General features: G+C 39.9%; 1 protein-coding gene across 2 annotated transcripts; it reads right to left on the reverse strand.

Annotated features, from left to right (window-relative positions):
• Positions 1–1,456: 1,456 nt before the first annotated feature.
• On the reverse strand, positions 1,457–27,156 carry HCFC2 (host cell factor C2). 2 transcript variants are annotated; one of them, XM_083401268.1, is made up of 15 exons: positions 26,934–27,156; positions 24,246–24,394; positions 23,421–23,581; positions 21,724–21,932; positions 20,298–20,382; positions 17,737–17,837; positions 16,473–16,661; positions 15,578–15,763; positions 14,876–14,925; positions 14,170–14,287; positions 12,423–12,493; positions 10,995–11,129; positions 9,518–9,703; positions 8,351–8,636; positions 1,457–7,344 (listed from the first exon to the last, which is right to left on the reverse strand). In XM_083401268.1, the coding sequence occupies exons 1-15, from the start codon at positions 27,097–27,099 to the stop codon at positions 7,319–7,321; spliced, it is 2,118 nt and encodes a 705-aa protein (XP_083257394.1). In that variant the 5' UTR covers positions 27,100–27,156; the 3' UTR covers positions 1,457–7,318. The 2 variants fall into 2 exon arrangements, with proteins under 2 accessions (XP_083257394.1, XP_083257395.1); XM_083401269.1 differs by lacking the exon at positions 26,934–27,156 and adding an exon at positions 26,253–26,572.
• Positions 27,157–27,193: the final 37 nt, after the last annotated feature.

The raw sequence follows: 27,193 nt of genomic DNA on the forward strand, positions 1-27,193 counted from the left end.
GAAAATGTAAGTCTAGAATTCAAGTGTTCAGCAGCTTCCACGAGAGGGTAGTTAATGTTATTAAAACACTACTTTCTGTAAATCATCCCCCATAGTTAAATTGGAAGTTAAGTCGAGTGTTTGTTTTTATTCACCACTTGCTTTCAGGGACCTGTGGATAGAGTATACTTTAAAACAAATAGGTATAACAGTCTGAAGAACTGTTATGTCTAGAACCCTGATGTGCAAACTGCCATCTTATTTTCCTGGAATATGTCGTTATATACTGTCCCTCTTGCTGTTTTTATCAGACGACTCCTGAGCTACTGTGTAAAACTATCTTGAGTTCTCCAGGAAATGGCATTTCGCCTTGGTAATTTTATCTTGTGCATCGGATATTCTCACAAACAATGGGAGACTTATATTGAGCCCCTGCTATCTTTGTAAGTGACTCAGTCCTGACCAACTAGATGAAATTCAAGCTGGTTGAAAAGAGAATAATGCAGCAAGGAATCAAATTAACTAAATGTTTATAAAACATCTCCCCAATCTAATTATCAATGGATTCCAACTGGCTTATTAATTGTGCAGTTGAGTACAGTATTGGGGACGCAGGTGGCGCTGTGGGTTAAACCACAGAGCCTAGGACTTGCCGATCAGAAGGTTGGCGGTTCGAATCCCCGCCACAGGGTGGGCTCCCGTTGCTCGGTCCCTGCTCCTGCCAACCTAGCAATTCGAAAGCACGTCAAAGTGCAAGTAGATAAATAGGTACCACTCCAGCGGGAAGGTAAACGGCGTTCCCGTGCACTGCTCTGGTTCGCCAGAAGTGGCTTAGTCATGCTGGCCATATGACCCGGAAGCTGTACGCCGGCTCCCTCGGCCAATAAAGCGAGATGAGCGTCGCAACCCCAGAGTCGGTCACGACTGGACCTAATAGTCAGGGGTCCCTTTACCTTTACCACTGTATTATTTCATAAAATTTATACACCACTTGATTGTAAAAAACCTCAAAACTGTTTACATTACACACCATTACTATCAGTGTTGCTGTTTTGTTAGTGCTTATTTGTAGCAGGGCACTGGAGGGGATAATACTATACTGAAGGGACATGTAAAAGTGATGTAGTATAGTAATTTCTATCCCCACCTGTGAAATACTTGCACAGTGACCATTCAGTAGAATTTCACTGTCTTGGAGTCCAGAAGGCACATGCTACACCAATCAGAATACAGTAACACTAAATGGGTCTGAAAGTCCCAATATGCTACACTGAGTTCTAATATGGAAGATGAGAAATATATTAAGGCGCCACCTAATCATGTTATGAACCAACCCAGACCCTGCAGTCATGAGCCCCTTTGTGTACCCCCTTCACAGGCATCAACTCAAGAGGCAGCCTTTTCAGTAGTGGTCCCCTGAGCTTTTGGTTCTTAACTCCAGAAAACCACTTTTTAAAAAGTGTACCAGTAAACATGATTATTAGGACAAATCACTTTATTATTACAAAGAACAATGCTACTTTTGTTGTACAAAATACTGGATTTCTTTGTAGAGACTATTTCAGCCATAAGACAGTAACTAGCTGGCTTTAACCATATCCTCAACATTCCAGTTAACTGACACCATTTTTGTTAAAGTTTATGGCTTGCTGATGTGCTCTACTTAGAAACTATGGTCAAATATTGCTATAAATCATACATAATAATGGCCACATTCATGTAAATGTATCTTGCCTCAAGAAACAAAGACAGCCTTTTGACAGCACTTTCCAACCAGGAAGCCTCTATTCAACCACAGTTTCCCGTTGTTTCCACACTGGGAAATGATCGTTGCCTCTTTTGGAACAAGTGAGAATAATAAACCAACTTCAAGTAGTGGTTTAATATTCTGACTTCTCCTGACCATAGTTTCCTAGTTCAGACAAAATAGGGAACTATGGTTAATAAGAGGCTTCTGATTCTGACTACCCAAAATCCAAAGGGCTTACATGTGCAACCAAAAGTCTTTTTCATATTGTGGCTTATTAAGTCAAGATATAATCATGCAAATCTGGCCAGTTACTTGTTCACATAGCTATATATTCATTGTCACAAAACATCTTAAGTTAAATGGATGTAGTATGTCATAAATAGCATGGATGTTTCTACTTATAATTTTCATACAAAGTCCATTATTCCTTGAAGTTGCTATAAGATGGATTCAGATTTATACAAGATGTTGCACATACATTTTAACAAATGCAAACAAAAAGAGCATCCACCAGTTTCTCAAACAGCCTGATTTAATTTATATTTTCAGTGAAATTCTAATGGGTCAGATATCCAAATATATTGATTAGATATTTACGCTACACAGAATAGGCCTCAAATATAAAATTTGTGGGATTTATATATTTTAAGTGCTATTGACAGAAACAGGCCACAAAAATAGTTATACAATTGGGGTGAGGGATAGCTACAGAAAACCGATAAGCATGTTACTAATCTCATGTATATAGGGGAAGACTGTAGACGTATGATAAATTATATAAGATCCTATTGGCATAAGCACACTTACACTGAAAATCATGTCTGGATTAACACTGCCACAAATTTACCTTTGGTAGTCATGACATACCCCTAAAAACAAGTGCAGAAACATGAACTCAAAGTGCAAAAATACTCACAGATATACTCAACAGATCATATTGTTAAGTAATGTATCTACAATCAAAAGTTATTCGTAGCTAAGTAGCCACACAAGATTTCTCACATTCTGCCACAGCTTGCCTCCCTTAAAAAAGTTTTTTTAAAATAAAAAAACACACAATTGTTTAGATCCCCCCCCCTTAATATGAAAAGTTTCTTTACAATCCTATGGCAGCTCTAGATCCAATCCAGAGTTGGAAGTAGTGTGTGGTGACCAAGAAGGAGGGAAGCACATTGCTTGTCTATGACAATTCAGGGAAGAACTAAGGTTCTGGCAATAGCATTTATTTCACTATGAAGGCCTTCTTTTAGCTTTGAAGACTGGGTTGAATTCAATGAAGTCACTCCAGCTGCGGAAGGATATTCACTCACACAATGGAAATTCTCCCATCCTGTGACCTTGCACCTCTCAAATCTGTTCTGGGGCCCTGAAGGAAGCCCAAGAGCAGATTCAGGGGTACACGGGGAGAGGGGAGGAAATGTTCCGCTGCAAGAGTGGAATTTGCTCCACAAGCGCAACGACTGTTGGATATAACCCTCTGACCTTAAACGTTTCCTGAAGTTTAGATTTCACAGCACTAGTTAAGAACAACCTAAGTCTTATCTTAGGTCCCAAGATATTCTGTACTCATTGTGTAGCTTGTATAATTTTAATTATCAAGGACATTCAGAATCTTACGGCAGCTTCACATACTTTTTCTGAAAAGGGGATAATTTTAAAAATATTCATTGTCACCCTGCGCACCTTAGGAAAACAAAACTGACACAGTATTATAAAGTTCCATGACTGATACCTTTCCAACATAAAAATTGAACATGTAAAGTACTATTGATGAACTCGATGTATAACCCATTTAACTGGGTGTACAGTTATAAGAGTGGCCTGGCATGTTTAGCTTGATATATAAAATACACCAAGCCTCATATTAATCAGTTGACATCTCTCATTATCATAGACACAACTTAATTGATGTAAACCCCCCCCCCCTTCTTTAGGGAGTAGCCAACAGAAAGTGCTACTTAATTTTTTATCGATTCAAGAACACTTAAGAAATGTTTGCCATTGGTCTTTCATGGCACTATCGATTGTGCTGCAGTACTTACACTGTGCCAACATATCTACTGTGAATATAGTATTCTACTGTTAAAGGAAAGGCCACAAGTTCTGATGTACTGAATCTCTTGGTGGTCATTTGACCAAGTCTCTTTTCCTTACCGTCTTAGTCGCTGCTGGGGATGAAGCTAGATGAGTTGGGTTTTGCACGGACTTTGGGCAAGTCACATTCTCTCACCTTCAGTTTCCCCATTTCAAAATGGACTACTAGCAGCCTTCCTCAAAGAAGTCCTGTTAGAGTGAACAAGGAATGATTGCAAACCACTAGCATTACCCTATCCACTTTAAAACTGATCTTGTAGATCGAGTACTTCCCCTCTTTATTAGGCATTGATAGAAAAAAAATGGAAGTGCAAAATTTTCACTTTATTGCACATTTGCATTTAGCCAGGTTTCCAAACAAAATAATCTTATTTAAATGCCAAAGGATGCAATCCATAGGAACCTGCACAGGGCCAATCCAAATGAATGTAAATAGCACAGCTGTTCACAAAGCCATGTCCCTGTTGGATTGTGCCTTACGCTATATTCACCTAGTGCAACCTCTGACAACTTGGTGACTTCCAAATGTTTTGGACTACAACTCCCATCAGACGCCGCACAGCTGTGGAGGCACCAGGCTGGTGAAGGCTGACTAAGCATACTGGCATATTTCAGCTATTTTACTCTATAATTTGGTAAATAACTATTTATTTATAAAACGGCATCCAACTGCCTCTATTTAGTACACTTGTGTGTTTAGGAACAGATTAACATTCCTATTAAGGATCGCTTCACGCACAACATTTTTGCTACAAAGGTGTAGGGTGAATATGCATAGCCATGTACTCTGCCATGGATGAACATTGTCCTGGTGTCTTTTTTTGCAGTGCACATGCTGTTTTTTCTCTACTCCCTTGTAGGAAAAAAGTGAAGGAGCCTGAAGCGGCTGGCACATTAGTGATAAGATGATCAAGGTAAAAGTATATTAAACAACACTATTAGGATATAAAAACTAAGGCAAAAACAAGCCATTGAGAAAATTAATGGGAAAAGAAAAATGTACGCCACAGAAGCATGCAAATATGTGCAAATTTGCTTTAACTTTAGACCACTACAGAAATTTTCTGGAAACAACACAAAAATGTTACAAAGTTAAATTCTTATTAGTGCAAAATAGCATGAATATGCCACAACAAAGCATACAGTTTTCTTTTCTTTTCTTTTTTAAAATGAAGCATACATCATGGAGGACTTTAACATGTAAAGACTCTTGTAAACATTCAAAATATCTACAGATTTAACGTTCCCATGCCCACGAGAAACTAAGAGTAGTGCATTTACACTAAGTTTGTTTTTCATAACAGATTTGACCAGTTGAGCAATTTGCATATCATCAGGGGATAGTTTCCAAGATTAGAATGTGTTTACAAACACTAGAAAAATCTTTACAAAAATGAATATATTAAAATATTCTATACATTTTAAGTTACTGTAAACTGAAATAACTTGCCTAGCACTAAGATAACATGATGAATATGGAATATAAGCCAAAAGAGAACAGATCTGCATGAAGATCAAGATGGGGAGTCAGCAACTCCTGCTCCTATATCTTTTGCATTTGCTTGTGAGTCTTCAGGGCTGACTTGATTATGTGATGCCGCTTTGTCTAACCAATTGGTCAGTTTTTTGGAAGACTTGCCTTTGCCCTCTGGCATCTTTTCACCATGTCTCTGTTGTAAAGTACAAGCCATGTAATACACACAGGGTCTTCAAAGGCATTGAAGTGGGCGTAACAGGTCCAGCCTGAAATGGCAGCTGAAAGCAGCCCATCCTTGAGAAAGATGTCCACTCATCCCTCAGCTAGCCATCAGCTTAGGTGGAAGAATTCTTTTAATTCTTGCTTGGACGGAAGAATGCCAGGGGAACAGAGCACAAGATCTGCTGCCTCAGCGCAGAGACCAATGCTGAGCTCTTCAGACACTTCTCCCATAAGAGGGCTTTTTTTCACCAGGAACTCACCAGAACTCAGTTATAGTACCTCTTCAATGGGTGCCACTGCCATTATAAGAGAACAAGGGAGGTGTTCATGGTGAATTCTGGCACCTCTTTTTCTAGAAAAATGGCACTGGTTGTCGTTTGCACCAGTAAATTTGAATACATGGGAAGAAGGAAATGCATGCTTGATTTTCAAACTGACAAACTCACTCCACTCATTCTCCACAAATTACGGAGAATCTCAGCATACCCTGCCAGACTTACGGATATTTATTTTATTTAAATACATAAAACCTTCCTATGCTTTTTTATTTTCTGGTATGGGCAAGATCGTGTCTGGTATGGTGCCTATACAAAGGTCGTGAAAGAAAGCAGTGTATTTGCAACAACCCCTGTGTTACTAAAGTGGTATAGGGGGAAAAGGGAGACAATTCACATTCATCTGAAAAAGCTTAATTGGTAAATTTTGATTCAGTCTATCAGCATTAAACATATAAAGGCAATTGCTGTTTCTTTCAGCATCTCTAATGTGATATATTTACTGCCATCTTTGAACAACATGTTCTGTAATAGTTCTATGGACCCCAATCCACAAGGATGTGCAAATAACCAGTTTGGGGAAACATTTCTTTCAGCTGCTCCCCAAATAAACCCCCAAACTGTATGTTAAGCTTCTCTGGGGGTTATGCTTCCAGACAGGTGTTTATTGTGGGATTCTCATGCATGCAAGTTGATGTTGTTATTGTTTGCAGTGTCCACACAATGTTGTAGGCATCCAAGTGCCTGCCCATATCTCTCCCCCTTTAAACCTTGATTTCCCCCTTTTCAAGGAAAATCCAATGAATTACAAAAATCATTGCCAATAATCAGTTTGTGTTATCTGAATAGCCCATTTACAGTAGTAATTCCCCACCTGGAAGCACCGTAGGTTTGCCCTAAAAACAGTTCAAAGGGAATTCAACACAAGTTTGTCTGTTATTCTTTCAGATGGGCTTCTCTTTGAAAATGGTTCTCGTGCCAAATCACAAACTAGCTCTTTAAATTCTGCAAATTTTAAAATAAAATTGAGCATCTACGTCTAGGAACACAGGAAGCTGCTTTATACTGAGTCTGACCATTAGTCTATCTAGCTCAATAATGTCTACACTGACTGACAGGGCTCTCCAGAGAGGAGTCTTTTCCAATTCTCTCTAGAGATGCCAAACTGCACTTGAGTCCTTTTTTATGCAAGCAAATGCTCTGCGACTGAGCTACAGCCCTTCTACATCCGTTGGAAGCTAATGTAACTGGGGATCTATGTGTTGGGAGCTATTGGAAGGAAGACTCTCCAAAAATCTAGATGCATATGTAATCCTCTGAGTTATCAGCGTGGGACTCTATAAAGTGACCTTACTAGATAAAGTGGTATGAAAAATGCAGCCACTGCAGGTGCAGTTCTGCAAGACTGGGCAACGCTGATGCAGTGAAGTTAAGACAATATCAAATGAAATATCTGACGGAGTTACAAAACGCCATGAGAGCTAACAGCTATTTCACAACTTGCAGCACAATGTGCCATTTCTACTTTGAACTTGATGTTTTCGTTTCTGCAAAGGAAGAGGAAAAAGTTGCTTTAGATTTCCAGCATCCGGAACAGCCATGTTCAATCCGATACAGATAAACCACTTAATATCAAGAGTAATTGAACTTAAAGTCTAGTTTTACTACCCTGCAAATGCCAGCTTGCAATCATAACAAACAGTGAAGCCCCATGAAAAGGAGATTCATTTCCTTGTGAAAGTCTTCTAGGGGCCAAAGCGTTACGTGCAATGGTACAGTGACACCCCACATTTCAGGGGTACACACCTCAAATCACTCTATGGGACGATTTTTATTTTTATTGAAGGCCACACTGAAATGTTAACTGTGGGTAAACATTTTTATACATATTTAGCCCAGTGCTTTCTTTCCTTTTCTCCCACAACCCCAGATCCTCATCTCTAAGCAATCTCTAAGTTTTTTTTTTTGCAGTGGCTCCCCTGTTGTGGAATATTCTTCCCAGGAAGAGGGTGTGTGTGTGTGTGTGTGTGTGTGTCTTTGCACCATGCATGATTGCATGTATCTTTTATCATGTCCCCCCACAGAGATCTTTCCTCTCAACTAAAAAGCTTCCAACTCTTTAGTCCTTCCTCATAGAGGTGGTGTTCCAACACTCTGATCCTTTTGGCAGCTATTGGCTGCATCTTTTCCAGTGCCAAGACACCCAATTTAAGAAAGGCGACCAGAACTGTTGATAAACAGATGTTCCTACAAAGAGAGTTGGCTGCATAAAGTCAGAGAAGTGGCTTTTGGCCCTTCTGTTTTGCACATCTGCCCAATGAAATGCTGATGCAACCCACAACCCATATTGCGCAACCCACAACAGCCTGACTATGTTGAGCTAATCATTTGGATGAAGTGTCTCATGATTTCCAAACATAAAATATATGCCAGTAGTTAATTTTGACTTGATAGTTATACAAATGTATTACTAAAGAACAAGTTCCCACAAACAAACAACCTGTACATATTATAGAGAAAAGTCAGGGTGTCTGAACAAATCACCCCCTTTACCTTGGAGCCATCGAACTTGCGTGGCTGGTCCATATCCCCTTTCATTCTTGGCTGAAATCCTAAAAACTATGGCAGGTTTGGATGTGTGATCAACGTGGGCATTTGCAAGTTGGGCAGCAGTCACTGTACATGAGGTCTTAAGGCCACAATAGATTTTCATGAACATAAGCTGATGAGGATTTTCATTCAGCTGGGTGGTTCTTATAGCCAAGTAGGCAGAATATTCCAAGATATTTCCTGAAGGCGAAACTGGAGGTTCCCATGAAAGGTGAATACAATCTGCACTCTGAGGGGAAACAGGAAATTAATTTCACATTGTGTAGGTACTAGCATATAAAGTTTCATTAGTTAATCAATAAAGAATAAGATTTATATTTCAGGTTTAATTTGAGAGAAGAGAGATTTTAGGGTACCCAGCCATTTGTGAACAGGGCTGTTTCCTTTAATTTCAGGTATGTGAAATCAGGTTAAGGTTCCTCAGTAGTGAGGGGGAAACACAGAGCACATGCTTCGATTCTGCACTCAGACCCTGGATAGGCAATTACCACTGCCGCAACCTAGGAGAATGGGCAATTAGTGTTTGTAATGCACAAAAAAGTGCTCCGTACATATTTTCCTGAGTAATTCTCCAGTAATCCTCAATGGTAGAGCTATATTATAATACAAGCTTCTTTTCTTTAACCTGGTGCTCTCCAGATGTTTTATACTACAACTCCCATCAGCACTAGCCAGCATGGCTAAGCTGGCTGGGGCTGATAGGGAACAGTAGTCCAAAAAATCTGATGGGCACTAAGTTTGGAAAAAAATGTAATAATATATTACACAATACAGATACGGGGCTGAGGCAGAAACTCAGCATCTTGCCTAAGGCCACCCAACGAGTTAATATGCCTGACCTGAAATTTAAATGAAGAGTCCTTGCTCACAGCTCATGCTGACAGCCACAATGCTAAACTGGATTTAGATTTTATGCATTCTGAGGTATAGTTCTGTGAGCCAGATTTCCTCCCCTGACTTTTGCTTATTTCAATTTCAAGTCTGCTTACTTTGCTCAGTGTACCTTATATTGCCATCACTGACTTTTACCAAGAATTGTGAGGTCTAAGAGTGGCCTCTTTAGCTTTGCATGGAACAAACACACAAATCCGCATGGCTATCATTTCTTACCTTGCTAATTTTGACAATGGAAGGTGCTCCAGGAAATCCTGGGATACAGGTCTTAAATTCGCTGACTTTACTGAATGGCCCTACGCCACAGCCGTTGATTGCTGCAACCCTGAACCTGTATAAAGTGCCAGGAGCAAGATCCTGTTTCTTAAGGAAACTGTTGTTTGGAATATCTGCATTATCTACCTAAGTTAAAAAAAAAAAAGCACACAAAGACATATAAATTAAACATTAATTTGACCCATATTTCTTAAAATAATCTAAAGAAACTAGCATGCTATTCCTTTGCAGATAGTGAATCCTGAATGCCTGCTAGGTTCAGCTTCCTTGTACAAGAAGTCATTAGCAATATTAAAGGTGTAAGGAGCACAGTTCAGGCAAACCTGAATGCATTCAAAGCCATTGATGTCAATGAAGCAACTGACCCCACCCACCATGGCCCCCTCCACCTCTTTCCCCCTTTTCTTCCTAAGGTAACACTAATGTGTCAACAAATGAAACTGACCTGTAGAAAATGTAACTTGAAAAAAGAGACACTGCACAGACTTTTGTAAACCAAGAAATCTTTAATAAAAAATATATTTAAAATAGTAATAATAATGAAGCAACTGACCATATACTTAAACCTTTCCCATTGTGGTAAGTGGGATTCTAATGTGCTTAACTTTGGCTGTGCTTGCAGACAAATCTTTCTAGGAGATCCTAGAAGTCGGGGATCTTAAAGTAACTTAGGGGGCAGGAGGATGGGACATGAAAACAGGTAACAATTGCGAGAATACAACAGCAATAATGCGAAAGCCACCGGACAATAGATATGAAATAAAAAACACTGAACTGTACAAAATCTAGGCTGATAGTCTATTGAGTGTGGGACTCTAAAGTGATTTAACTATATACCCAACGGATATTCAGTCTGCCTATTGAAACGGATTTTGAAATTCCTATGAAAACAACATTTACTCTATATTATATTGAGGTTTGTGTTTTTATTTTACGTATCTTACATGGTGCTTTGTATAGCATGGTTCTCAAAAAGCAGATTAAACAAAGACATAAATGTGACGGAACCAGGGGGGGGGTGTGAAAAGCCAGCTGGCTTGGCCCCAGCTGGAGCATCTCCCCTCTCAGCCTTGCTGCTCTGGAGATCCATCGAACTCTGCTCCAACATGTGTCTGTGTCTCAAGCTGCAGTGCATACTTGAGCACACATTATTTAGCAGTGTAAACTGTGCAACAGATGAGGCTTGAGGTGTGGATACAATACTAAACTATGCATTTATTATACATAAATCATGCCAGCAATCTGTGCTGGAATGTAAACAGACATGTGACATGTAACAATCCACATATCTGCAACAAAAGGTGGCATGGAATTCCCAACAAAATGAATGAATACTAGATACTAAGAAAAATAATAAAAATGTTCAAACAGGGGGAAAGTCATGTTAGAATGCATAGGTAAAGAAATTAACAGTTACCTTGCTGGAAATTATGGCCTTTTCTTCCTGCAACAAATAGAACTGGTTCACTAGAGCACTGTTGCTTTGAAAAATGCCAACATCATACCACCTTCGTTCTTTTTTTCTTGCATTCTGCTTTGGTGGTGAAGTTTTCTGTGGTTTGGACAACAAGTTTCATTAGAGTATGGATGGTCTGCACAACAAGAAATTGTATCTGCCCCCTTCTGTCTAGAAGTTGCTTTTCTGCTACATGAGTTGCCTAAAGCAGGATTTCTCCAGACCTACAGGGCAATACTTGACTCCATAATTGCCTTGTTCAGCTACAGCTTTACTGACAGCATTCTTGCACTGTCATCTGCATCTAGAAACACACTGAAATGACCAAGAGTTATGCAAAATAAATTTTTGAGATTTAAGAATAAAAGCATGTGTTCAGTTAAAAACACTTCTGACTTTTGATTTTGATGGCTAGAAAAAATTACTCATTTGTTCTCTTCCATGGGTTCTGCTAGCTGGAGTACTATAAACATTTTTAAAAATCCTATTTCCTTGCATATGTTTTTCAAAATTGGAGGCCATCATTTGTTAAGCTACTTCAAAAACAAGAGAATGTTCTTGCTGATATTTACCACTTGTTACCAACTTCAGCTAGTTTACCAACTACACTCATTAGTGGACAGGGATAGCTCGGCTACAGTAATCCATGTATTGGTAACCTTGAGAATGGATTACTGCAATACACTGTAACTGGGGTTGCCCTTTAAGACTGGTTCAGAAACTGCAGTTCAAGGAAGCACCATTCATTGTCTTGAACAAACCCATTTGCTATCAAGCCACGTTTAAGGTTCTACTGTTAGTTTATAAGTCCTAAACAACTTGGGATCATGCTACCCGAGGGAACGCCATCTCCCTTGTCGAGCTACTTGCAAACTGAGATCAGCAGACTGATGCCCACTTGCTGGTACCACAATCTTTTAAAAGAAGAGGGACTTTACAGTAGTAGCACCTACCATATGGAACAGCCTTCCTACAGCATGTACCTTCTATGTTTGCAACACAAGTGAAAAACTTCCTCATTTACCCAGCTGCTCCCCCTTCCCATTGCAATACTGGCTGTTATTTTTCACTGCACATGCTACCACCTATTGAAGACTATATCTTACAATAATTGCTGGAATTGGTTGTAAAATGATTTTCATATGGTTTTATTGTTTATGTTATGCTTTAATTGCCATATAAATAATAAAATTGTTGCTTAACTCTTTTTCATTTCAGTAGGGTTTATGCAGAAGACACTTCCAGAGGGCTGAATCAGGCATGGAGGGATGGTGGTATGCATCCTGTTGGGCTGGATATTTAAAATCATGATGTCTAGGTGTAACAAAACTTATGTTTTGCCAGCGTGATACTGGCAATATCCTTTACTTTAAAATTTCATGTACTTACAGGCAATTGTATAGCTGAATCATTTGGACTAACAGAAGCAACACTTATTGGGGGAACAGCAATCTCTTTAACTAGAAAAAAAATGATATTAAGAACTATTATTAATTCAGGAAAAACACTTCAGCAAATAATCTCTCAGCAGCTATTGTTCAAATGTATTTCAAAAAGAAAGCTTCAATCCTATTTTGTGTGATGCACACATAGCTTAATGCTGACTTTCAATTTAGGAAACCGTAAAACTACCCAGTATCAATAGCAACTACAGTGGTACCTCGGTTTACGAATTTAATCTGTTCCGGAAGTCCGTTCTTAAACCGAAACCGTTCTTAAACCGAGGCGTGCTTTCCCTAATGAGGACTCCCACTGCCAGTGCCCTTCCACCGTCCGGATTCCCTTCTTAGACTGAGGTAAAGTTCTCAAACCGAGACACTACTTCTGGTTTTGCGGAGTTCGTAAACTGAATCGTTCGTAAACAGGACTGTTCTTAAACCGAGGTACCACTGTATATATAATTATACAGAGAGTATATAGCTATGCAGAGTGGAAGGAACAGGTATGATGGTTTGGAATTAATATATATTACTGAGTGCATGGCTGCCTCACTCTGTCTAACAGTAAGACCATCCCTCACAGGCCTTACACATGGGCCCAATGATACATATCACAGTTTATCTCCTTTTTTTAAAATGCTGGTTTTTTAAATTACACCAAGAAGAACTTGCAATACAGCTCTGGCAGGAGTTCTCAGGAGAAAAGATGCTGTTCAGGAACAGACAAGATAAGCAAGCTCTACTGCATCCCATGTCAAAGCCATTTATTCCAGCCAGATTTTAATAACTCAGTTCCTATCAAGATCACTGACATTTTCTCATATTATCTAGCAAAAGTATAGAGCGATAAACAGAAACTTTTGTTTTTGAACCTGCTTCCCGTGTGTGGAAATGTCTCTTATTGCCTGAACTGACAGGCTATTTTACTTCTCACAGCTATGGAAAACCCAACTGCATCCTCCAAAAGAGCATTTGCCCTTGTATAAGGACTATTTTCACTCAACTCTACTTTAGTTGACCTTCATTTATTAAACTGAGCATGTGTTCTTGTCCTGTTTATATCATCAAGTGCATCTCACAGTATTGGCCTGAATATAAGCTGCACTTTCCCCCCAAATTTTGACCGTGAAAAGTTAAAGTACAGCTTATATTCACGACCTTGCGGTGTGCAGCAAACAGCGCCAGGAGCGTGGCGAAGTGGCGCCTGCCCCGCTCATATTCCCCCATCTTCTCCTCCAAGACCAGGAAGGGAGAGAGCGGGGAAGGGGAAAGGCCACTGGCAGCGCAGCACAGTTCCTTCCCCCCCCCCTTCCCGCCCACAGTACGCAGCCAGGAGAAGCAAGGAAGAGAACAGCTTATATTCGGGTGTTTTTTCGTTTTTTCTTTGCCCCCCATCAATTTTAAAGGTGCAGCTTATATTTGGGCCAATACAGTATGCTTCCATGTATATTGAAAGGTGGTACAGAAGCAGCTCTTAGGAAGCGCAACCGAGACAGTGGCCCCAGCCGTGAAGCTTCTGGGACGCCACAGCAGGTACCACCACTATTACATCCAATGGAAGGAAAGAGGTGGGAGGGCAGATTTTGGCATCGCACAGGGTGCCACTGAAATTTGAGACACCGAGGTCCACCACTGGGTGGCATATAAATGAAATAAATGAATAATAAAATATAACCTGCCCCATAGGTTCTTCTTACCTAAAGTGCTAGCAGGCAAACATAAAGAGGTGCTGGACTCTTTGGAAGCGGAATTGTTTTTCTCTGCATTTTCAGGTTCCGAGACCTTTACTTTAGTTTCTGAAATTGAAATTTGCACCTGCACATGGAAGAACAGTAACAGCAATTATTTGATAATAATTATATTTCACTAGGCTCTCACAGCATAGCCCTCAGTTCCAAGGGAGCCCTTCAATACTATGTATCTCACTTATTGCATCTAAGACACAATCAAAAGTCTTCCTTGGACAGAAAGAGCAACTTTGGCAGAATTCTCAATTTATGCATCTCTGCTGCACACTTCAATTAATCTGTGTCTCACCTGCTGGAAGCAGCAGTGTGCAGGGAGAGCTCTACCAAAGATTCTGTTGCTCCCCACACTAGAAGGACAGCTCTTTGATTTGTGTAGTAATGAATCAGTGCATTGAGTCAATGTTGCTTCCATTTCAGCCCCTGCACAAGTTAAATGATGTGGCCTAGCAGGCTCCCAAGAAGGGACAGGAAACCTTTTCCAGCTCAAGGGACACATTCCCTTCTGGGTAACCTTTGGGGATGCCACATGCCAGTGGCAACAGTAGGCTAGCTTCTACACACACACACACACACACACACACACACACACACACTGTCCATCCAGGCAAGCAAGAGTAATTATTCTTATTCATAGCCTTCACAAGTAAATACTTACGTTGTTTGGGACTTTATTGAGCGTTTGGCTGTGAAGATCCAGCTTGATTCCTGAAGGAAGGATGATATTCATTAATTTTAGGCTTTGCTGGAGAAAAGAACCATCTTTCATGTAAATGTAAGCATGGCCAACAGCAGAATCTTACATAAAGCTTTTAGCTGCTCTGAGGGCTGTTATTCCATTTTGGTTATCACACAAACACAGTTTCAGTCCTCATCAATGTCAGAAAGACAAGAATTTTCTCTACGATCAAAACCTCCATTTCTCATAACAACATATTCGAAAGTGAAACATATAATGTAAGTCAGGAGTCATCAGCTCAGTGCCTAAAGGATATTGTATTATTTTTCCCCACCCTTGGTTTTTCCCCCACTTTGGAGGAAGCACAGTGCAGACTCTTCCTTCACATTTATAAGGTATAAGGAACATTAAGAATCAGCATTCTCTACTTGCTCCCATACCTGACTGAAACTATGGAAGTAACAGGATTAGTCAGATTCCTGCTCTACTGACATGAAATGACACAAGGCAAGGCAAGGGTGACATGGTGATCAGTTACCCCATCCTCTCCACGAAGTGTATTTGTGACTTTACTTTCACATTGCTTCAAAAATTAACACAATTCATGCCTTTGAAAGAATAGCCTTGCAGCTAGATTGCACCTATTATTTATAAATGATTTTTAAAGATGGACTATCTTACCTTGCACACTTGGTGATGGTGCTTCGGATGCCATGTTAATAGGTATTTCAGCTGTAACAGGTGATGGCATCTCCAAATGTAATTGAAGAAGATAACCTTCAACAGTAGGAACTTCATCCCATTTAACTTGGAATGAATTAGTAGTAGCTCTGATCAGCTGTACTTGTGATGGTGCTGGTGGTTTCTCTTAAAGGAGAATAGTGAGCTCCAGTTACCAATAGGATGCAGTGTTTTAGAACAGGCTATGATTTCTCAACAAAATATTTATCTATGATACCAAAAAAGCCTATGTTCCAACAGGTTATTAAGCAAAGCCAAGAAATATAATGCTGCAACTGTTTCTATCTGCAAGTCCAACCATAACCGTCTTTTTGTCAATAAAACACACTGTTAAGATTGCATGTGTCTCATTAAAACTGGTAGGACTGAACAAACTGAAGAAATCCAGGGATATTAGGATTTTGGCCACATCATGGCTTTGCCTATCAGCCTACAGACCTTTCTTTCTAAGGGCTGTGTCCTCCCTTTGGGAAGTATATGCACAAATGAAAATTGCAGAACAAATGGCACAGGTTCCTTACTGAAGTAATAAGCAATTAACCACCTATCAAGCACTCCAGTCCACAGACAGCCACCAGGTTGCCTACAACTTACTTGTGTGAGAAAATAAACCTTTGGTCACAGCCAGCCTTACAGAATCTGGGTTGGAGAATTGATAATGTTATGTTTAAATCAACCCTAAATGTGGACTTCCAGAATAAGGATGATCCTTACAAATTTCAGTTGCACAATAACAGTGTTTTTGAAAGTTTTGAAAAACCAAATGCATGTAACACTCAAACAAGCTATAACAACCATCTGTAATGTTACTGAAAAGCATTAAGCGGGTACTCACCAGTATCTAGATACCAAAGATCCTTGCAGCAAACCTGATTGTTCCAAGCTTTTCTGTATCCATCTCTGCCACTCCATATATACAGACGAGTGCCAACTATGACACCACAGTGGCCAGCCCTTGGGCCTGGCAATAGGTTATTTTTGTCTTCCTGGCAATCTCCTATCAGACCTATCCATTCTGTGGTATCTAAGTAAATAAAACAGACAATCAAAATCAGTGTCCAAAGATAGGATTTTTTAAAAATCTTACATTATTTTACAGATGCACAACATCACGTAAAATTAGCAATCTATAAAACGGATATGAGCAGATATAAAAATTCAAAGACAAATATCTGCACATAACAGTTTTTTTTAAGAATATGCAAATTAGTCAATTTATTTTCTGTAAATTCTGAATCTTAGCTTGTCAGCCTTCGATCAAGGAGTCTATTTGGCTGATTTCTGTTTGTATCAAATGTATCTTTCATTGGATAGAGACTGGGATGTTGAAGAAATGTTGTGCTCCTGGCTGGTTCTATATAACAAAGCCAAGTAGGCCATCATTTATTATAAAGAAATAAATTGAAGTGCAATCATTGGTCTAAAACTGATTCCAACTTCAAATATTTTGCTTCTTCCTGTTGAAACCTGAACATTTACTTGATAGCCATAGGAGACAGAGGATATGGCAGAAGCCCCACTATGCATGGTGCCACAAGATACACTGGCAAATGGAACTGTTCTACTATCAAAGCTACATCCGTGAAACTGCTGAAACACGGTGGTGTTGTGGAGAAGGAGCACATGCGCCATATCCTATATCCAGCAATCAACAGCCAAATTCCTGGCAATGGCACAAACACCAACCATGGCACAAGGAATTTCACTGCCATTGATGTCGAGTGTGTTCCTAATATGTTCCCTTGTTGTTGTTATATCCCAATTGAAGAGCACTGGTGAAATTTACAAGGATGCTGCAATGGCTTGCCATTTTCCCTCCACACTTGTATGTTTTGGTTGTGCATTTTCCCCCTTCCCATTTTGGCATGTGTAGCAGAGGGAAATCTATTTTGAAGTCAAGGGCAGCATTTCTTCAAGGACTATTGAAGACTAGGAATTTTTTCCCCTCAAGGGCCATATAAGCGGCCAGCACTCAACTGGCCAGGACCACCACTTTTCCTCTCTCCCTCTGCCCATGTAGCAGCAGTGTATCCCACCCCGGGAATATTTGGTATAGAGGACTGCTCTGTAAATTAACATCAAATGCAAAGTATACTAACCTAAGTTTAGGTAAGAAAATGAGCCAGTACATTTCCATTCATCTTGAGAAGACACATTATCATCTGTGCTCTGTGGAACCCATCCACCAAAAATGTACATTCTGCAAATATAAGGGTGTTGTGGGAAGAGACAAGCTAATTTATTTTCTAAAGCTTTTTTTCTATATTAAGAACATAATAAGAGCCTGCTTGATGAGAAAAGTGATCCACCTAGGTCAGCATCCTGTTCTCACAGTGGCCAACCAGATGGCTATGGGAAGCCCTCAGGCAGAACCTAAACACAAGAGCATTCTGCCCTCTTGCAGTTTCCAATAACCAGTATTCAGAAGCACACTCCCTCCAACCACTATATTAATTTCTCAGGCAATTTTTTAAATAAAAAAGCTGTGCTTCCTTTGCATTTACTAATTAGAACTTGACTCCCCTGCCACCTCCTTCCCCATGCCACACATAACATAGGATCCCTATAATTAGTTTTCAAAATTAAAATAGTAGTTGTTAACTATCAAAATTATCTGTGTTCTTACAAAACAAAATCTGAAAACTGTCTCAGGAACAGCATGTAGATACAGACAATCATCTATCATATGGTTGACTATTTTGGGGTAAATTTAATGAGTTTTGGAAACTGAAAATTTATAGCTGGCAACCACATGGAAAGCCAATCCTGTTTAACAAATGGAAATAATGTACTGCAATGAAAAGGTATGGTGACATTTCTCTCAGCAGATAGCTGGAAGTTACATACACAGTCTTCCCACATGTTTGTATCGCAAGAAGCAACCACAAGTAAAGAGCTGTTTGTAGCTATCTATTATCAAGCACTGGAATGTTTCACCAAATACAGTCCCACATAACAAAACCATTAAGTACCTTTAACCAATCTGTTGGGTTATCTGTTGCAAAATGGAGTGGGGGGTATAGGATTAGTAAGTAAAGTAAAAGGACCCCTGGACTGTTAAATCCAGTCAAAGGTGACTATGGGGTGCAGCACTCATCTCACTTTTCAGGCCGAGGTAGCTGGCATTTGTCCACAGACAGCTTTCCAGGTCATGTGGTCAGAATGATTAAATTGCTTCTGGTGCAACAGAGCACCGTGGTGAGTGCCAGAGAGCATGGAAATGCTTTTTACCTTCCTGCCACAATGGTATCTACTTGCACTGGTGTGCTTTTGAACTGCTAGGTTGGCAGAAGCTGGGACAGAGAAACAGGAGCTCATATAACATGACAAAATGCAGAGACTCTGTGAATGGCATGAGAGAAACTGTAGCAATACTGAAATGAAGGGGATGTAGAACTAATCAATCCCTTGCATAGAAACATACAAATGAGTGTGTGTGTGTGTGTGTGTGAGAGAGAGAGAGAGAGGGAGAGAGAGAGTGTTATGAAGATGCTCAATTCTGTCCATCAAAGGAGACATAAGCATAAGTGTCTCACAGTTTACTTATGCTAGATTTTCATTAAGCTAGTAAGATTTATTTGTAGTAGAAAACCTTTGGCCTTCCAGATCTTACTAAGTTCCAACTCCCATCAACCTCAGCCAGCATGGCTAATCATAGGAGGGATCATAGGAGTTGGAGTCCTGTCCAACATCTGGGAGACCAGGTTTTTGAACTTTGGTTTAGAGACATATGTCCCTGTCTTGCTCTAAACAGAAGCCCTAGGAAAATATAAAATCCAACATATAGTAAGTGATGTGGTAGGAAAGTCAGAATCCTACCCTTTCTGTTATTGGACTGCTCTGATGTTTACATTTTGAATGTCATGCATACATAAGTGGCAGATCATATGGTTCAAGCAGTTCGAGGCCTACACATGATAGGGTAGGCCTATATTCCTAAGAAGCTATAAAAATGGGACATCCAATGTGTGAATATTTGGGGGATGGAGTCAGATGGGTACAGTGGAGGAAGGTGGATCAGCTGGAACAACCCCAATCTCCCATGCTGCATTGGATCAAATATCTAAATACAGCTGTGGTAGTGTTAAAATTGCATTAATAGCCCCTGAAACAACCAAACATATCAAGTTCTTATCTACAACAGGCCTTAATTTCTACACATCTCAAACTTTTATTTCAGCTAATAAAGAGCAGCTTCCAGAAATGTCATTTATTAGTGTTGATGTTTTAAGATATTTTTTTCTAGTGACATTGTGATTCATCACAGAATTCTTTTTTAATGCAGTCACTTATACTATGCTCAATTCAAGCCAGGTCTTCTCTGTTAAGCTACAATACTGCAGCTCTCACTATTAATAGAAGGGGTTGCCTTTCCCCATCCCCCCACAAAAAGATGTTAACTTCAGGTAATTTAATGCAGAGAGTTAAATGTTCCCAAATAAAACAGTGAAAAGTTTCCAGGCATTCAGCAAAATTCAAGCAATATGTTTCAATTTCCACAGTTAAGTCTTTCAGCCTGTAGCAGAGCGTTTCAAAAAGCACTTCACAGTTTGCACTTCACAGAGAAGGACACAGGCAGGATCCCTAAATACAAACACTACGGTAACAGTCTCCTACTAGGTGTACCTTTCTATAGGTGAGCTTTTAACAACAGACATACTTGTTTCCTATTACATTGGCTGTATGGAGACTACGGGGAAGTGGCACTGTCCCTTTAATTTCTGGTTTCGACCAAGTCATTGTTTCTATTAAGAAAAACGGAGGGGGGGGGGGGACAGAGAAAAAGAATATTTTTTGTTTATTTATTTCATAAAATGTATACACCTCAAAGCACTTTACAAAGAGACTCAAACAATAAAATTATCAGTAAAAACATTTAAAAGCAACTATTTAAAATATTTTTTAAAAAAACAGAATAAAGTAACAACAGATAAAAACATACATCAACATTCTTTATGTCTAAGTAGGCATGTCTAAACAAAAATGTTATTAGCAGTTATTACCAAAAAGATTACAGCAGGGTTTACTTCCTTGAATATTTATGAACTATACCCCAACAAACTATCGTGCATCTTTTAGATTTCAGGAAACACTGTATAAGAGCTAAGCATAAACAGTTTTCAGAAAGATCAGAGAAGCCTTTTGGAATATATGAATGCAGGTGCTAGAGGTTATATATAAAATATGTGAATTGTAGATATACCAAGTAAAGTATTTGTAGCTACTTGATAATATAACATTTTAAATTATGAAATTTCCTCTCAATTTCAGGTGTTACAGAAATCTGTAATCTCCTACAGACTTTCCAGGACTGGTGCTCACTTGCTCCCAAGTAATTATTATGGAGCGTGACAGCAAAACAAACAAAATATTGTTAATTTTGCACTGCCTCATCACCTCTCAAAAAGGATCTACAGGAACAGGCTCTATTGACTTTTATAGACCTCCTGCTCATGTAAATCTTTCCAAAATATGAGGACCGCACTTGGGGTGATAGGTCTGTGCCATCCAGATTCTGCCTACAATTCTGGAGTAATGAACCTGGTTCCAAGCACCGTTTTTGCAAGGACAGCAATAGTTTTAGGACAAAGATTTACAGCCTCCATCAAAACGTCAATTAAAACTATTTTGTTTTTAATTATACAGGTTTGTGAACAAGGATTTTAAAATGCACTGCATGGACTCTCCATTACCAGATAAGCACTGAATATTTTATCACATTCTTGACAAACAAATGCAGCTTCCGTTGCTGCAATGTGTCAGAACATACTACAAATTGAGCTAAAAAGGGTGTTTTTTCACACCTTTTATAAGTTCTTGCCTAAAATATTCAGTTTCATGCGGTCAATTGCTGTTTGGGGGGAAAATGCTATCACACATATGCACTCGACTAGCTACAGCTCCTTGTTCAGAATATACATTATAGCAAACTTGGATGTGTTGCTGTGTACTGTGTGAAACAGCCCTAAGGCAAAGTCAGCTGCCTCCCAACACTGCAATTAAAGTTGCAAACCCTTCGCAACAAATCAGTTTTCAGCATGTAAAAATACAACAAAACTTCACACTTGTAACTTCACTGTACTCACCTATGTCAAGCTCCCAAAGGTCATTAAGTCGACAGCCAGACATCCCTCCAAAAATAAACATCTTTGGGTTTCCCGAGTCTTTTCTACAGTATATAACAGCTGTGTGGGATTCTCGGGGTGAAGGCAGCACTCCTTTGGTCACTGGAATGCTCCAGCCAATGACGCCTGAACCATGCTGTAGCTCCAGTTCATAGAAATCATTTAAATATCTAGATACATTAAAAAGAAACAAACAAAAGGGTCACTGACCTCTTTATGGAACTACTGCAAGGAAACTGTAGCCTATCAATATGGTTTCACTAACAAAACTGCATGTGTTTTTGCAGAGCTGGCTAAATTTGAGAAAGAACAAAAGAGGTATCACATTACTTTGGAATTCTCTTTTCCTGTAGAATTGCCAAAGCTAGTCTGTGGGTTTTGTCCACCTCTGTAAAGATCCACTAAAAGCAATGGCATTGCTAGTCATCACTAATGTAAGACCATTGATTTCAGTGGGCCGACACAGAATGTGATACAATGCTGTCGACCTTCCTGAAGTAGTATTCTTATTTAAGTTGCCTTAAATAAATCTAACCCATCAGGGTGGATTTGATTTAAATCACTAGTCAGTAAGGCTTGATTTAAATCACTACTCAGTAAGACTTGATTTAAATCATTTTTTTACAGAAAGATTCTTGCTCGTATAATCTTAATATTTACAACCATATGAAGGTTTCATTTTTGGAATAATAAATTTTCAGAGTAGTTTTTACAGTTATATCAAAAATTACTGATTTGGTTATATTATTATAAATACATAGACAGATAATTATGAAATTATGGTGAGGTTTAATAAGTTAACTATTTATATTTGGACAACTTTACTGCTTTATTGGAAGGAGAAAAATAATCATTTCTGTAATAACCATTTAAACAATTTATTTAACTAAAACAATAACATTACAGCATATATATCCATGTTTGTTAACTGATGTGGTTAAACATTGCGGGGGGGGAGAGACTTAGACTGAGTTTTAGCACACGTGAAAAACTTAAAACAAATCCTTAGTTCCTGATTAATAGCCTTTGGACTATAATGTAACTTCAACAGAAGACTATATTTTTCCTCCAAAAGAATTTTATTTTTAAAATCCCATTTAAATAAAAAAAATCCGATTTATATTTTAAAAAATCTGATTTTTAAAAAATCATTTATTTTTATCCACCCTGTAACCAACTGACTTCCAAAGTGAAGTACATACAAAGATGCTATAACTTAGAACTACTAAAGAGAAACGAATACCTCTTGAGATTTTACTGATTACAGTTTGAAGAGTTTCTATAGCATCAAAGCTTTTATTTGATTAATGCAACCTTCCAAAGTCACTATCACGCCATTCTTTTTTATAAAACTTTTCAGTAACAAAGTTTCAACATAAAAAGTTCTTAATACTAACTGACAGACTAGCATTCTTTGTTTTGTTTTTGAATGGCAAACGTATATTAATAATCCAAAGTCCTATAAATTAGGGTGATGACATTTCAGTAACTGGTTGCTAAGCTTCCTCTTCAATGCACAGACTCCCCTTTTAACATCCTTCAGGTATGCTATAGTCTAATCACTATTGCCATAGAACTGTTTCCCTCCTTTTAAACTGTTCAAATATTAGTTCCAAACAAAGAATTCCAAACATTCTGTTCCAGTTTCATCAGCATACCTGGGAATGTTATTGTTCGTGTCTTCACTTTCATTTGCCAACCCACCAAATAAGTAACACCTGTTGCCATACAGAGAAAAGCTGTGGCCAAGGCGAGGGCAAGGTGGCAAGCCTGTTGATGGGTGCTGAGGTCTCATTTTTTTCCACAGCCATCGACTTGCCTTGAAAACAGAACAGGAGCATGTTAACCTACATCTGCTCACAAGTCACACTTAGTGGCTTAGAGGTCAAAAAAATGCTTGTGGAAAGGGACTGTCTCAATCCCCCTCCACCTGGAATCTCCTGAAGAGGCTCTCAAGCGGATCAGGTTGTACAGAATTATTCAGTTAAAGAGACATGGAGACAAAAATTCTTTCCCACTTAAAACTTTCTCACCAGGTTATCTTATCTTTAACAGAGGAATCATCATATTTTGATATTCTATGTGTCCATTTTTAGCATAGGCAAAACAGGTACCTGCTAAAAGCATAAGATATGTGAAGTGCAATCCTATACTTCAATGGAAGTAAGTCCCATTGAGCTCAATGGAACTGAGCAAACATTTATAGCTTTACGCTATAAATTACCCTATGATTCTCTTGGGACTAAGTTATACAGCTGGAAATAAAACATTTTAAGTGTGTTTTAAGTGCAATATACAAAGTGACACTAGGTGGCGATGGTAAGCCTTACAGAAAATTCAACGTATTTTTAAAAATGCTTTTTCTAAAAAGCATTTTCAGAACTGTTTTTATATGTGTGCAGATTCCACCTTGGTATTAGTTAAACGTAACAGGTTCCATTTGTTTTTCTCAACTAGAGAAGTGATCTTAGGCAACATCATACCTGTAATTCATATAGGTCATTACTATATCTTCCATATTCAACCATTCCTCCAAATACTAGTATTCTGGTACCATCACAGACAAAACCATGGGCTGCACAGCCTGGTGGGATATCTCCTCTAACAGCAGGAAGAAACCATTGGTTTGTAGCTAGATCAAAACACACAGGAAATAACACTTTTGTAAACAGAGTAGATAGCTTGAGGTCTGAAGCTTGGTACAGTATTTTTATTCTGAACAAGAAACCAAAAGGTAGATTTAAATATTAAATATCACAATGAAGAAGCTTCACTGTTTATCAAAGGGAACTGATGCTACATTACTTAACACTTTAACTGGGTGTTTTAGACTCTGTATTTTCAAATAAAAGTTTAACTCTTCCTTGTCTAGAAAGTCTAAATGATAGCATAACTGAATATTCCTTACTTTCCACCTAAGGAAAAAAAGATAATTCAGAAAGCGGAAGATCTAGAAGACTTAAAGTAAGAATACCAATCAGTAAGATGTATTTTCTTACCTAAGTCAGCTATCTTGGGCCAAACACATACAGGCTGATAAACAAATCACAAAAAGTCAAATAAAGAGGGTTAGGAGAAATCTTAACAGCACCTCATTATCCTCATGTTATCTCCTCCTTGTAGGTATTTCTGCTTTGAACACTATTTTGAGTATCAGGAGAAGGGGGAAACAGTCAGTTACATTAAATAAATAAACTGAAAAACATCCTATTCCTGCCTCATCTGATTCCAATTTCATTTTTCTAAATATTCATACTTTTCATATACAGGCCAATTATCTTCACCATAAGGAAAAAAAGATGCCACTGCTCATTTGCAGATGTTAGTTCACAGCAGATTTTAAACATCACATTATCTCGGGCCGAATATGAATGCAAACAAAACAAACTTAACTCAAGTCCTGTATCCTCACTTGTGCCTAAGCACACACTTTTTTCATAGACAGACAACTCCAAACCCTTCACTTTTTAATATACTCAACTCTAGCAAAATCCCCTTTCTGCTCTCTCAGCACAAGCATCCACTTCATATCCAGCCAATGCATACCCCAAACAGACAGCTGGACCATCACAACCCACACTTTGTGTAGCTTTATCCTCCACCTGTTCACTGGCCTAAGGAGACAGCCAGAAAGCTTGGTACCCCATTCCTCAGTTTGAAAAACACCACCACAGCATAACTTTCCACACCTTACTATATATGCATACCATCTCCACAGGGTGCACAAACTTCATCCTCACATCAGACTCCACATAACAAGCTCCTAATGCAGCCTCAAATACATGCACATACCCCTTTCCGATACAACACTTTGCCACATCCACGTTGTTTTATAATGCCTTGCTGTACATTTATATAATATTTTTATTTGTCCCCTCCCCCCACAAACCTGGTCAGTTTTTGTTGAAAAGGCAACTTGCCTGCCCTACAGAAATATTACATGGCCCTTTGGCGATGAAAGTGGAGTGTTTTGCAAAACTCCCACGCTTTTGAAAGCAAGGTTAGCAATGAATGCTAACTGATTAGGAAACATTTGGCAGGGCTCCATCATGCCCTTTTATATTATTCCACTTCTCAACACTGTATTCAGCCATATATTCTCTTTGCACCTACCTCACCTATCCTTTCTCATCTGCAGCCTTACAAAAACCCTTTCTCTCACACACCTTTGGTAGACCCAAACACAGGTCATTGTTGTTATTTTCAATACAGTACTATTATACATGTAGGTAAACCTTCAACCACCATAAACCTTCCCACTATGATGATCTGACATCTGATCAGCACTGCCCGACAGCACACTAAGCTATAAGACAGAAATAACTCCATCCCTGGTGTTAGGACGGTATATTAAAAGGGCAAAGCTGGCAAAGGAGGAAAAGTTAAAAAGAAGAACGCCCTCGCTTCCCTTTGTCAGCAACTCCCTTATTAACAAATGTCCTTCCACCAAACACAACACACGCAAGTCAGGTAAAGTCATAGAAACATACACCCAGCCTCTCTCTTCACCCATCTTCCTCTCTGTTCATCCAGCCCCGGCGACACTTTCCCAAAGCTTAAAAGCTCAGCTCCTGCTGCATACGAGAAGGCGAACAAAGGATGCCTCACATTTATTTTGATTTCTACCCCGCTCTCCCAACGGCCGACCAGCGCTCCCCCAACGGCCTCTCAAACGGAACATGCAAGAGACGAAACAAAACAGGAGAACAGCCAGGGTTGCCCCGGATCAAGCCGCCTCAGCCTTGCTCTTTTTCCGTCTAGGGACCATCCGCGGGGATGCCCTTGAGCGCGGCGGGGCTGCAAATGCCACGGGGGTGGGGGGCGCTAGCACGGCAGGCACGGGCAGCAGCACCTGGGCCAGGAAGATGCCGCCCTTGCCGTCGTCGTTGTGGCGGCGGCGGCGGCGGCTTTAGGGGCGGCAGGAAAGGCTTATTGGGGCGAGAGGCTCTCTCTGCCCCGCCGCTAAGATGCCGCCGCGCTCTCCTCTGGGGCAAATCCTCTCAGACCAGTCACACCCCACACGAGCCCTCTTCGGGGCGACGGCCGCCCTCACGAAAGCGGCGCCAGGTGCCTGGCGAGTCCGGATACCTGAAACAACCACTCGCCCGCCTGCTTTTCCCTCAGTCTGTCTCTCTCTCACACACTCCCCCCGCTTCCCGCACACCCCGTACCGGTGTTGTACACGTGCAGCTCGTCGGCGATGCCTTCGTTGCCTCCGCCGAAGATGATGACCAGCTCTCGGATGGCCACGGCGCGGTGCCCGTGCCGGGATCGGGGCACCGGCCCCGTGAAAGAAGAAACCCGCCTCCAGTTGAGGGCAGCGGCGCCCGCCGCCATCTTGTCCCCCCGCTACCCACAATGCGCCGCGGCGAGGTCCGAAGCGGCCGCTGGGGACGAGGAGTTAGCGGAGAAAAAAAAGGCGGGAGGCGGA

Source organism: Podarcis tiliguerta, assembly GCF_965153285.1.
Source record: "Podarcis tiliguerta genome assembly, chromosome: 10".
NCBI classification, from domain to species: domain Eukaryota; kingdom Metazoa; phylum Chordata; class Lepidosauria; order Squamata; family Lacertidae; genus Podarcis; species Podarcis tiliguerta.

Coding starts and splice junctions, on each gene's coding strand:
- HCFC2 (XM_083401268.1), bottom strand. CDS start 27,099: ATGGCGGCGGGCGCCGCTGCCCTCAACTGGAGGCGGGTTTCTTCTTTC. Junction 24,395..26,933: donor GCTGCACGTGTACAACACCG/GTACGGGGTGTG, acceptor GTTTTGATCTAG/CTACAAACCAATGGTTTCTT. Junction 7,345..8,350: donor GCAAGTTCGATGGCTCCAAG/GTAAAGGGGGTG, acceptor CTTCCTTTGCAG/AAACGAAAACATCAAGTTCA.